At 35.6% G+C, this 14,551-nt stretch overlaps 1 protein-coding gene across 4 annotated transcripts in view; it reads left to right on the top strand.

Annotated features, from left to right (window-relative positions):
• MACROD2 (mono-ADP ribosylhydrolase 2) overlaps window positions 1-14,551 on the top strand; it is a 2,013,670-nt gene that overhangs the window by 457,983 nt on the left and 1,541,136 nt on the right. For all 4 annotated transcript variants that reach the window (XM_057529039.1, XM_057529040.1, XM_057529041.1 and 1 more), the window contains exon 4: window positions 13,275-13,304. In XM_057529039.1, coding sequence (XP_057385022.1) covers window positions 13,275-13,304 — 30 coding nt within the window. The remainder of the gene's footprint in view (window positions 1-13,274; window positions 13,305-14,551) is intronic.

The following is a 14,551-nucleotide window of genomic DNA, read 5'->3' as shown; positions in this document are numbered from 1 at the left end:
AGGGAACTGACATCTAAGCCTCAGCATATTCCAGGCGCCAATTGTGCGTTCACATAAGTTATCACCCTTACTCCTCTCAGCTAACCTGTACCATGACTATTATTTTACCTGATTAATACAAGAGATTAGATTATCAATTGGAGTTTAAATAACTTTCTCAAGGACGATGATAGAGTCTGGAATTGGACCACGATCTGTTTGGCTCCCTCCTGGAGTAGCCCCACTTGGCTGTGAACTTGTGAAGGAGTCATTATCTGTTACTGTAGCTCTCACTTGTCCCAGAAATATGACTTTCCCTTTCCCTTCTCTCTTTCCCCTGTCTTACATTCATTCCCTTAGTTATGTTTTTTAACAAATATTTATTCAGCCTCTACTCTGTGCCAGGAACTGTGCATGGTACTGTCGATACCAACAAACATGGCCTTCACCTTTGTGGATTTTAAATCTTGATAAGTGTTCTCAGGGTAGCAATCCTATTCATTTCCTTTAACGCCAAGTCCTTTACCTTTGAGGTTCTTTGTCTCAGTCTTCCCATTTATTTACTATGACTGAGAATTATTCTTTTGTCTTACTCGTTTAAAGTGCAACCTAAAATAAACCTTTTGTAAAAACTTATTTGCTGTTTCATTATTGTAGAGAAATAAAGATTCCATAATATTATAAGAAAGATGAAATAAGGAAACTATGTAAAACAGTTTTTCTTTTAAAGATACTGTCTGGTTTTATTAAAAAAAAACGGTCTCCCCAAGAAGTGTATAAATGAGAGTGCATGTTCAGGCTTATGTTTTCATCAGGCTAAAGTGTATCATATTCCCTCAAATAAGTGCATCTTCTATTTTTTAAATTGAGACTTGGTTTGCATTCAAAATTTTCCTTGTGAAAGACAAGTTAAAATTTCTGTTCAAGTGTCTTGTATTATTACAACTACAACTCTAATGTACATTTGAACTCATTCCACCCCCCCCTCCGGCCCCCCATCTATTTAGACACGCTTGTTCACTCTTTGGAAAGCCCCAGATTGGGTGACTTAAGTAATCCCATTTTTGTAACTGAGCCAGTGTTATCATTATCAAAATTACAACTGATTCAGAGCACAGCGTCAAGAAGGATGACTGGTACATAGAAACATGTGCTGATCCTCTCATTTTGCTTGAGTTGCAGTGCATTGTGAAGCTGTAGGAACTGCCAGTGCTATAGTTCACCCTTTAATAATTAAATCAGGTGATCTTCAGTAGGATAACATTTGGTAGACCCCATGCGCATTGTGTTCTGTTACCATCTTTGGATGTGATTTCAGAAGAACAAACAACAACAATCATATACACATACATACATATATATGTGTGTGTGTGTGTCTATATATATATATATTTATATATAAATATATTATATATTTATATATAAAATGAATGAGCTATACATATATAATATATGTATATTATATATATATATTAATATATATATTTCCAATTTGAATTTGGCATTATTGTATGGTAGGTCCTAGGTTCTTCTCCTAGGCCTGATTCCAGAGAAGTTACCTAACATCTTTGATCCTCTTTAACTTTCCATTTTTGTAAAATGAAGGAGTTGGACAAAATAAGGGTTTTTTTCCCCATGTTGCAGTATTCCAAGAAGTCCCGAGCGCCCAGGGTAATAGCTGGTGACACCAGATTGGCAAAACGGGGCAGCTCTAGCTCCTCCCTTGCAGTTCAACCAGAGTAATTCCATTTTGTTTCGTTGTTAATACTCCCAAGTAAGTTTTCCAATTCCTGATGCCTTTTCACCTATTTATCAATAGTAGGACTCATTGTATTCTGTTTTTGGCTTCATGGTGGGTTACAGCTTATACAACCACACAGATCCTGGAATAATCAATAGTTCCTTTGAATTCTGAAGTGTGTGAAATGTGAATTATTCATCATGTGTTTATGCCTGGTTTCTACATGTGAAATAGTTAAGCCTATTCTTTTTTTTTTTTTAAACATCTTTATTGGAGTATAATTGCTTTACAATGGTGTGTTAGTTTCTGCTGTATAGCAAAGTGAATGAGCTATACGTATACATATATCCCCATATCTCCTTAAGCCTATTCTTAATTTTCTCTCTTTGTAATCTTCAAAGCAGGAAATTATACCATTGCCCAAAACTTCTGGCACTGTTGATTTTGATCAGGAGGTGTAAATCTGGTAAATCATGAACAGAGAGCTGTTGCCAAATTGATGGCTGTATTTGTCTGTGTAGATTGTATTTCCACAGCTGTCAGTTGAGATGGTTGCTCCCTGTTAAAAGTGGTTCTAGAGTCATGCACGTGCTTGGGATTTTAATCTTAACAGATTTTTTTTTAGCCCTTCCTACTTTGAGTTTCAAAGTCTAGGGAATATAATGTGTGCCATTCTGAAGGGTGATATTTTGGGTTTTGTATTTTTTAGGATAACATGTTGTGAATGAAGTGGTGTTTTAAGTAGAGCCCCTGGGGAAGTTTTTTGCCAGCAATCATTTTGACATCCCATGTGCTCTATTGTAATAAGAAAGCAGAAAAAATAAGCTAAACTAGGTGGTCAGTATGCTTTTAAGCATACTTATAATTTTATAATTATGAAAAGCAAACAAAATAATAATAATTATGAAAAGCAAACAAAAATCCTGCACAAATAGATTTAATCAATGTTTAAAGACTAGTCTCCCAGGCAGTTGCTTGTTTGACAGATAGTCTTGGGTGAAAGTAGAAATGGAGTGGGAAAATAAATAATTACTAAGTACAGATAATAGGAATTACTGGGCAAGTGGAATAAAAAATTGTTCCAAACACTGATCAGGCCAGTTTGACTCACAGAGGACATGGGTTACCTCTCCCAGCTCTGGACTATTTCACAGACTGAATTATTTCAGACTCAGAAACCGCAGGAGCTATTAGCCATGCTAAAGTACAATGCTGGCACATGTTAGGTTAGTAGTTTCGTTTTTCAAGATTATTGAATCGAATTTCATTACATCAAAAGCTGTCAAATATAAGAGAAGTCCTCTGATCCAGCGATCCCCACTATATAGCATGTGCGCCGCCATTTTAATTCTTCCTTTCCCCGTCTGACTGTGACCAACATTAATTGATCATGGTTCTCTTTTCCACTGAGCCTAGATTTAGCCTCAGAATCCTTCTCAAATCAGAGGTACAGACAGTCTCTTGTAATTAATGAATCTGAATTGTTTGAAACCTGTTTGACATTCCCGATTGCTTCTAAATTTCCTGATGGAAGAAGATAAGTAAGATAGTTGACTATGACTTGCCAAAATCATCTGCTATTTAGTAACTGAAGCAGAATTAAAATGAGGTTACCTGGCTCTCAGTTCAGTATTCTTTGTATTACCCTATATAGACAGAAAAGGATTTTGAGATCTTCGGAGGAAAAGTGCTTTAGGTAATAATGTTATGGTCTATATTCCATCTAGGAACTTCTACTGTTATAAGATTACTTATATACTAATTGTATTTTCATCATTTGATCCACAATTTAATTATAGTTATGTTCTTAAAAAGACACACACACACACACACGTAGAAGAGAGTCACTTAAGAATTTTTTTTTCAGGAAGAAAGTAAGGTAATATTCCATTTGTATCTTGAGAAAAACATAAAATAATGACACTACTGTCAAACACCACAATTATTTTTCATTTGAACTAATTATCCCATGAAAAAGAATCCTACTTGTATCTAATTTTTTTTTGGTTTTGATAATTTTATAATGAATATTTATACCTATGTATAATTTGATAATTTTAATTTAAAAATTCAAAACTGAGTTTAATTAGAAAAGAACAATTTCTCTAAACATCAAAAAACAATCATTTGCTTAGGGTATGATAAGTAAATTCTTCAAATTTGCCACTTTGAAATTAGATTTTGGTAACCCTTACCCCCATTTTATATTCCGTGTTGTTTTTGCTTTTTAAACATTGAAAATATTCATTTCATTGAGTTCTCATTTTGGGGAGGAAAAAGTGCAATACACAAATTCATTAATTTGTAACGGCTCATTTTATTTTCTCATTGAATCAGTCTTTGAGACAATTACTGAAGCTTGCTTTTTTCCTCCACCTCCTCTGGTAATAGAAGGGACATTTTCCTTAGAAAAATGTGAAAGAAAATAGTGTTGATTGAGATTCATTCAAGATGGCAGAGTAGAAAGACGTGTGCTCACTCCCTCTTGCGAGAGCACCGGAATCACAACTAACTGCTGAACAATCATTGACAGGAAGACACTGGAACTCACCAAAAAAGATACCCCAATTCCAAAGACAAAGGAGAAGCCACAATGAGATGGTATGAGGGGCGCAATCAGAATAAAATCAAATCCCATAACTGCTGGGTGGGTGACTCACAAACTGGAGAACACTTATACCACAGAAGTCCACCCACTGGAGTGAAGGTTCTGAGCCCCACATCAGGCTTCCCAACCTGGGGGTCTGGCAACGGGAGGAGGAATTCCTAAAGAATCAGACTTCGAAGGCTAGCGGGATTGGATTGCAGGACTTCGACAGTACAGGGGGAAACAATGACTCCACTCTTGGAGGGCACACACAAAGTAGTGTGCGTATTGGGACCCAGGGGAAGGAGCAGTGACCCCATAGAAGACTGAACCAGACCTACCTGCTAGTGTTGGAGGGTCTCCTGCAGAAGCGGCGGGTGGCTGTACTCACCGTGAGGACAAGGACACTGGCAGCAGAAGTTCTGGGAAGTACTCCTTGGCATGAGCCCTCCCAGAGTCCACCATTAGCCCCACCAAAGAGCCGGGTAGGCTCCAGTGTTGGGTCACCTCAGGACAAACAACCAGCATGGCGGGAAGGCAGCCCCACCCATCAGCAGACAAGCGGATTAAAGTTTTACTGAGCTCTGCCCACCAGAGCAACCCCCAGCTCTACCCACCACCCGTCCCTCCCATCAGGAAACTTGCACAAGCCTCTTAGATAGCCTCATCCACCAGAGTCAGACAGCAGAAGCAAGAAGAACTACAATCCTGCAGCCTGTGGGAAAAAAACCACATTCACAGAAAGAGAGACAAGACGAAAAGGCAGAGGGCTATGTACCAGATGAAGGAACAAGATAAAACCCCAGAAAAACTACTAAATGAAGTGGAGATAGGCAACCTTCCAGAAAAAGAATTCAGAATAATGATAGTGAAGATGATCCAGGACCTCGGAAAAAGAATGGAGGCAAAGATCGAGAAGATGCAAGAAATGTTTAACAAAGACCTAGAAGAATTAAAGAACAAACACCTAGAAGAATTAAAGAACAAACAAACAGAGATGAACAATACAATAACTGAAATGAAAAATACACTAGAAGGAATCAATAGCAGAATACCTGAGGCAGAACAAAGGATAAGTGACCTGGAAGACAGAATGGTGGAATTCACTGCCGTGGAACAGAATAAAGAAAAAAGAATGAAAAGAAATGAAGACAGCCTAGGATACCTCTGGGACAACATTAAACGCAACAGCATTCACATTATAGGGGTCCCAGAAGGAGGAGAGAGAGAAAGGACCCAAGAAAATATTTGAAGAGATTATAGTTGAAAACTTCCCTAACATGGGAAAGGAAATAGCCACCCAAGTCTGGAAGCACAGAGTCCCAGTCAGGATAAACCCAAGGAGAAACACGCCGAGACACATAGTAATCAAATTGGCAAAAATTAAAGACAAAAATTATTGAAAGCAACAAGGGAAAAATGACAAATAACATACAAGGGAACTCCCATAAGGTTAACAGCTGATTTCTCAACAGAAACTCTACAAGCCAGAAGGTAGTGGAATGATATACTTAAAGAGACGAAAGGGAAGAAAGTAAAACCAAGATTACACTACCCAGCAAGGATCTCATTCAGATTCGATGGAGAAATCAAAAGCTTTACAGATAAGCAAAAGCTAAGAGAATTCTGCACCACTAAACCAGCTCTACAACAAATGCTAAATGAACTTCTCGAAGTGGGAAACACAAAAGAAGAAAAGGGCCTACAAAAACAAACCCAAAACAATTAAGAAAATGGTCATAGGAATATACAAATTGATAATTACTTGAAACATGAATGGATTAAATGCTCCAACCAAAAGACACAGGTTCACTGAAAGGATGCAAAAACAAGACCCATATATATGCTGTCTACAAGAGACCCACTTCAGACCTAAGGACACATACAGACTGAAAGTAAGGAGATGGAAAAAGATATTCCATGTAAATGGAAATCAAAAGAAAGCTGGAGTAGCAATACTCATATCAGATAAAATGGACTTTAAAATAAAGAATGTTACAGGAGACAGGGAAGGACACTACATAATGATCAAGGGATCAATTCAAGAAGAAGAGATAACAATTATAAATATATATGCACCCAACATAGGAGCACCTCAATACATAAGTCAACTGCTAACAGCTATAAAAGAGGAAATTGACAGTAACACAAGAATAGTAGGGGACTTTAACACCTCACTTACACCAATGGACAGGTCGTCCAAACAGAAAATTAATAAGGAAACACAAGCTTTAAATGATACAACAGACAATAGCTTTAATTGATATTTATAGGACATTCCATCCAAAACCAATAGAATACACTTTCTTCTCAAGTGCACATGGAACATTCTCCAGGATAGGTCACATCTTGGGTCACAAATAAAGCCTCAGTAAATTTAAGAAAATTGAAATCATATCAAGCATCTTTTCTGACCACAATGCTATGAGATTAGAAATCAATTACAGGGAAAAAAACATAAAAAACACAAACACATGGAGGCTAAAGAATACATTACTAAATAACCAAGAGATCACTGAAGAAATCAAAGAGGAAATCAAAAACTACCTGGAGAAAAATGACAATGAAAACACAACGATCCAAAACCTTTGGGATGCAGCAAAAGCAGTTCTAAGAGGTAAGTTTATAGCAATACAAACCTACCTCAAGAAACAAGAAAAATCTCAAGTACACAATCTAACCTTACACCTAAAGGGACTAGAGAAAGAAGAACAAACAAAACCCAAAGTTAGTAGAAGGAAGGAAATCGTAAAGATCACAGCAGAAATAAATGAAATAGAAACAAAGAAAACAATAGCAAAGATCAATAAAACTAAAAGCTGGCTCTTTGAGAAGATAAACAAAATTGAAAAACCATTAGCCAGACTCATCAAGAAAAAGAGGGAGAGGACTCAAATCAATAAAATTAGAAATGAAAAACGAGAAGTTACAACAGACACCGCAGAAATACAAAGCATCCTAAGAGACTAAAAGCAACTCTATGCCAATAAAATGGACAACTGGAAGAAATGGACAAATTCTTAGAAAGGTATAAACTTCCAAGACTGAACCAGGAAGAAATAGAAAATATGAACAGACCAATCACAAGTAATGAAATTGAAACTGTGATTAAAAAGCTTCCAACAAACAAAAGTCCAGGACCAGATGGCTTCACAGGTGACTTCTATCAAACACTTAGAGAAGAGCTAACACCCTTCCTTCTCAAACTCTTCCCAAAATTTGCAGAGAAAGGAATACTCCCGAAGTCATTCTATGAGGCCACCATCACCCTGATACCAAAACCAGACAAAGATACTACAAAAAAAGAAAATTACAAACCAATATCACTGATGAATATAGATGCAAAAATCCTCAACAAAATACCAGCAAACACATTAAAAAGATCATACACCATGATCAAGTGGGATTTATCCCACAGATGCAAGGATTCTTCAGTATACGTAAATCAATCAATGTGATACATCATGTTAACAAATTGAAGAAGAAAAACCATATGATCATCTCAATAGATGCAGAAAAAGCTTTTGACAAAATTCTACACCCATTTATGATAAAAACTCTCCAGAAAGTGGGCATAGAGGGAACTGACCTTAACATAATAAAGGCCATATAGACAAACCCACAGCAAACCTCATTCTCAATGGTGAAAAACTGAAAGCATTTCCTCTAAGATCAGGAACGATACGAGGATGTCCACTCTCACCACTATTATTCAGCATAATTTTGGAATTCCTAACCACGGCAATCAGAGGAGAAAAAGAAATAAAAGCAATCCAAATTGGAAAAGGAGAAGTAAAACTGTCACTGTTTGCAGATGACATGATACTCTACATAGAGAATCCTAAAGATGCCACCAGAAAACTACTAGAGCTAATCAATGAATTTGGTAAAGTTGCAGGCTATAAAATTAATACACAGAAATCTCTTGTATTCCTATACACTAATGATGAAAAATCTGAAAGAGAAATTAAGGAAACACTCTCATTTACCACTGCAACAAAAAGAATAAAATACCTAGAAATAAACCTACCTAGGGAGACAAAAGACCTGTATGCAGAAAACTAGAAGACACTGATGAAAGAAATTAAAGATGATACAAACAGATGCAGAGATATATACCATGTTCTCATATGGAAAGAAACAATATTGTGAAAATGACTATACTACCCAAAGCAATCTATAGACTCAATGCAATCCCTATCAAATTACCAATGGCATTTTTTATAGAACTAGAACAAAAAAATCTTAAAATTTATATGGAGACACAAAAGACCCCGAATAGCCAAAACAATCTTGAGGGGAAAAAACGGAGCTGGAGGAATCAGACTCCCTGAGTTCAGACTATACTACAAAGCTACAATAATGAAGACAGTATGGTACTGGCACAAAAACAGAAATATAGCTCAATGGAACAGGATATAGAAAGCCCAGAGATAAACCCACGCTCCTATGGTCAGCTAATCTTTGACAAATGAGGCAAGGTTATACAATGGAGAAAAGACAGTCTCTTCAGTAAGTGGTGCTGGGAAAACTGGACAGCTACATGTAAAAGAATGAGATTAGAACACTCCCTGACAACATACAGAAAAATAAACTCAAAATGCATTCGAGACCTAAATGTAAGGCTGCACACTATAAAACTCTTAGAGGAAAGCATAGGGAGAGCACTCTTTGACATAAATCACAGCAAGATCTTTTTTGATCCACCTCCTAGAGTAATGGAAATAAAAACAAAAATAAACAAATGGGACCTAATGAAACTTAAAAGCTTTTGCAAAGCAACGGAGACTACAAACAAGAGAAAAAGACAACCCTCAGAATGGGAAAAATATTTGCAAACGAATCAATGGACAAAGGATTAATCTCCAAAATTTATAAACAGCTCATGCAGCTCAATATTAAAAAAACAAACAACCCAATTGAAAAATGGGCAGAAGATCTAAATAGACATTTCTCCAAAGAAGATATACAGATGGCTAAGAAGCACATGAAAAGCTGTTCAACATCACTAATTATTAGAGAAATGCAAATCAAAACTACAATGAGGTATCACCTCACACCAGTTAGAATGGGCATCATCAGAAAATCTACAAACAACAAATGCTGGAGAGGGTGTGGAGAAAAGGGAACCCTCTTGCACTGTTGGTGGGAATATAAATTGATACAGCCACTATGGAGAACAGTATGGAGGTTCTTTAAAAAACTAAAAATAGAATTTCCATATGACCCAGCAATCCCACTACTGAGCATATACCCAGAGAAAACCATAATTCAAAAAGACACATGCACCCCAATGTTCAGTGCAGCACTATTTACAATAGCTAGGTCATGGAAGCAACCTAAATGCCCATCGACAGATGAATGGATAAAGAAGATGTGGTACATATATACAATGGAATATTAGCCATAAAAAGGAGTGAAATTGAGTCATTTGTAGAGATGTGGATGGATCTAGAGACTGTCATACAGAGAGAAGTAAGTCAGAAAGAGAAAAACATTTGTCGTATATTAACGCATATATGTGGAAACTAGAAAAATGCTACAGGTGAACCGGTTTTCAGGGCCGAAATAGAGACACAGATGTAGAGAACAAACGTATGGACACCAAGGGAGGAAAGTGGCGGGGGCAGGTGGGTGGTGTGATGAATTGGGAGATTGGGATTGACATATATACACTAATATTTATGAAGTGGATAACTAATAAGAACCTGCTGTATAAAAAAAAAATAAGAGTAGCAATTAGCCATTGGTACTATGAAAAATAATATATGTATATGGCACTATCTATGAAGTAGTCCTGACAGAGAGTGGAAAAGTGAGCCTAAATCTAATAAACAATAAAAAATTTAAAAAAATAAAGGAAAATAGTGTTGATTAGTAAGCATGCTCAGAGAAGAGATTTTTAAATCTCAATTTAGAAGCAGTAGCATCATGCTTATCAACTTTAAGTTTTCTTTGTTCCTTTCTCCTTTACCTTCCCTGTGAAACTCTAACAAGAGGCATATCCAAAATTCCCTCTAGCAGGGGACCTAGAGAGGGACGTAACTATATAAACATATTTCATACAATTTTAATCACTATTTCCAAATAAACTTTTAAGAATTTCTTTAACAGACCTTGATCTTACAGGAAGAAAAGGACCAAAGTTTGCTCTTTCCACACACTTCAGTAAACAAAAATCCTCTTCTACGTCAATAAAGAAATGGGATTAATCCTGCCAATTATCTCACTATTGTAAAACATGTATTGAGAACTTATTAAATGCAGGCCAAATTATTAAACTCAGACTTTATCTTTAAGAGCTTCCTCTCTAATAAGGATATACCTCGATTTATTAGAAATAATTAAGTAAAAATTAAATGACTACTAATTTTAGAAACACAAAAGTCATTTTCACTTTTGTAAAATGGAAGAAATAATATTAACCCACCTGACCAATAAATGTTGACAATGAGTTATATTATGCATAAGGTGCTTTGTGAAGGTAGAATAATATTAGAAATCATAATATAGTTTCACTTTTATTTGCCAATATTTTTGTCACTTTTACTGAAGAAAATTGTCTTGATATTTTTCCTAATAATGTAAACATTTTTTTTTAATTTTTAGAGAACAGAGATTGATAAAATAGACTTAAATTTGATGGGTTCTTTAGAAAAATCATTATTAGGATTACAGTTATTAGAATTGCTTTGAATACACTTAAACAGCTTAGATTAAGATTCTATTACATGACTGGTAATGCACATGAAATTATCTTAAAAGTGATTGTGCCCTATGTAAATGCCACAGTTTTATAAAATACTTCTATGTAGATGTTAAAATGTGGCCAGACATGCTCACCTAGACGTGAGCACACATCTGACATAAACTGACTTGATGGTTCTCCGGGACTGGAGTTCCAGTTCCTACACCTGCTCCCACACATCCACCCACCTCTATTGGACGAGGGCCTGGTTAAACAGATGGGTCTTGGGCTGTGCTTTCAAAAGAGGCAGCCTCCACCTTTATTAAGCAAAGCATTGGGTGAAAATAGGTTATATTGTGTTATTGTGATTCTGGGCATGATAATTTGAGTGTAAAGCTACTATTCATTGCTGTTGTTGTTTGTTGTTGGAAATAAATTTTTCTTTATGAATGAATATGTATAAATTGGAGGACAACAGATGGAGTTTCTGGGATCTGAGAAACCTATAGACAGGGAAGGAGTTCTCAGTCAAATATAAAAATAAAAAATCGGCAGGAGTGTGAAATGCCATGCAGTTTTATAAATGCATGTAGCTAAGATTTTTAAGAAAACGTTTGGGTTTGCCAAGAGACATCATGAAATTTCTCCCATCCACTAAAGGGTATGGAACCAAGATAGAATTCATAACATCTTTCCTCATGCCCTGTCAGTAAGTTAACACTTCAACAGTTACAAAGTTTGATTCGGGGCAGGGCATTAAGTCCTGGATACGATCTATGTAAATACTACACATTTTCACTGTGAAGTCAGAAGGATTGGGGGACCTGAGGTGACAGGGTGGCAGATGACTTTATAATATCTGAAGTGGGACTTCCCTGGTGGTCTAGTGGTTAACACTCTGCGTGCTTCCACTGCAGGAGGCACAGGTTTGATCCATGATCAGGGAACTAAAACTCTGCGTGCCACGTGGCGTGGCCCAAAAAAAGAAAAAAAAGAAGTTAAAAAAGTAAATAAAATGTAATATCTGAAGTGAATTTTGTTTATGGTTGACTAATGGCGTTGCTACGCAGTCCATATTTGTGATGAAAGCACTGACGGGAAGGCGTGAGCAGCAATTAGATGGCCCTGTACTTGGAAGATCACATGAGACAAGATTTGATGCTCTAAGATTGACATATTGAGAAAACCTTCAAAGACATTTGTTCTCCACACATTTTCATGATGTTCTCTTTAGTGTTTCAATAATTAGCAAACCATCACATATGAATATTGGCATTTATTCTTAAAATGCTCCATTATTTATTGATAGAATCATTAACACTCTGATATTTGCTTCTCTTATTATGGCAGTGCGTGGTTTGTGGACATCACAGGAAAATTCAAGTTAAAGATTCCTATTCCTCTTTCTTAAATGATTTCTTTAATCTTTTGGTAGCTCAGGTTTCTCCACAAAGAAAGGGACTTTGATTACCACATACTTTTTTTATGTTGCTGCAGGACTTCTGTTTTCTGGCTTTTGTAGAGACTAGATAAACACAGGCATAAAGTTGCTTAATACTTCAGCAGAAAACTGCAGTGGAACCTTCTGGAAATCTGACCTCTTAAAAAAAAATCTAAATGGAATGGTCTTATATTTTGCATATTATTTGACTTCATAATTGTATGTGCTAGGTTAATGGATAAATGGGTAAGAAATGACACATCATTGTTTTACAAAAATATTTAAAATTTATTTCTTTCCCTCAAACAAAAAATTAATGTAAAAACGAATAAATCTGTCACTATTTGAGTTCGTTCTTATTGCAGAGTGTCTTGAGATAGCTTTATTTGATGGTGTTTAATTTAATTAAAATTATCATTATACTTTCTTGTTACATTGTCCTTTGAAATTGTTGAAATTGCCTAAATAACATTGTTCTATCTCTAGTTGATAAAATGGAGAAACCAAAAGATTAATTTAGATACAGAATGGAAAAAAAAGGATCACATATGTACTTCATTTTATTGGAAGGAAGCACGTTGTAAAAATATTCATTTGAAGAGAAAAAAGAGAAAAATAGTGAAATATTTCAATTTTCATACCATAATAAAACAGTAATAAAGTCTGTCTTTATATGAAAGTACATATCGTGATATATATATATGTGTGTGTGTGTGTGTGTGTGTGTGTGTGTGTATGTATGTATAGCATGATCATTACCAACTTTTCTTGAACTGCTCTGGCATATTATATTTTTATATATTATTTAATGTCTTTTATTTTGTTTTCTTTCAAACAGCAAATGCCAGTCTTCTTGGAGGTGGAGGTGGTAAGTCCTGAACATCACTTAAAATATATTTTATTACTACACCAACCATAAGATGTTTAGTAAGTTCTGTGATACTTTAAAGAAAATTAATTTTGCTGTAGTCATCAACCATGCAAATTATAATCTTAGAAAATTTATAATAGAAATACCTTGGGTTTGCCTAAATGTTATTTTAACTGACTTCAAAATATGCAGAATACTGTTGTTGTTCTCATCAAGCTTTATATTTCTATCTTTGGCATAAACTATAGCAGCAATAAGCTATTGAGATGAACACACATATGGTAGATGATAGTCACTGTTTAAAAAAATTTATTTTATTGAAGCATAGTTGATTTGCAATGTTGTGTTAATTTCTGCATGCAGCAAAGTGATTCAGTTATACATGTATATAAATATATATACATTCTTTTTCATATTCCTTTCCATTATAGATTATCACAGGATATCAAATATAGTTCCCTGTGCTACACAGTAGGACCTTGTTGTTTATCAATTCTATATATACTAGTTTGCATCTGCTAAGCCCAAACTCACAATCCATCCCTCCCTCACACCCCCTCCACCTTGGCAACCACAAGGCTGTTCTCTATATCTTTGAGTGTGTTTCTGTTTTATAGATAAGTTTATTTGTGTCATATTTTAGATTCCACATATAAGGGATATCATATGGTATTTGTCTTCCTCTTTCTGACTTACTTCACTTAGTATGCTTATCTCTGGGTCCATCCATGTTGCTGTGAATGGCATTTCATTCTTTTTTATGGCTGAGTAAGATTCCATTGTGTATATATACCACATCTTCTTTATCCATTCATCTGTTGATGGACATGTAGGTTGTATCCATGTCTTGGCTATTGTGAATAGTACTGCTATGAACATAGGGGTGCATGTATCTTTTTGAATTATAGTTTTGTCCAGATATATGCCCAGGAGTTGAATTGCTGGATCATGTGGCAACTCTATTTTTAGTTTTTTTGAGGAACCTCCATACTGTTTTCAATAGTGGCTGCATGGTAGAGTCACTTTTAATATGAATTTTAAAACAATACATCTGGAGACTTGTGGTTTTTATCTTCTTTTTTTTTCATAATAATGACTAAAAACATTATGACTTTGTAGCCTGAGAGCTTACCATATCAGTGACTTACTGTGAAAAATAAAAAAGAAATTGGTAATGGCATTTTGCTTTTTCTTTCTTCCTTTTCAGAGGAGAGAGAGAAAGAGATCAAAGTGAGATGAGGAAG

Source organism: Balaenoptera acutorostrata, chromosome 15 (genome assembly GCF_949987535.1).
Source record: "Balaenoptera acutorostrata chromosome 15, mBalAcu1.1, whole genome shotgun sequence".
Lineage (NCBI taxonomy): Eukaryota > Metazoa > Chordata > Mammalia > Artiodactyla > Balaenopteridae > Balaenoptera > Balaenoptera acutorostrata.
The sequence above is the reverse complement of the archived record's forward strand: the minus strand, read 5'-3'. Positions and strand labels throughout refer to the sequence as shown.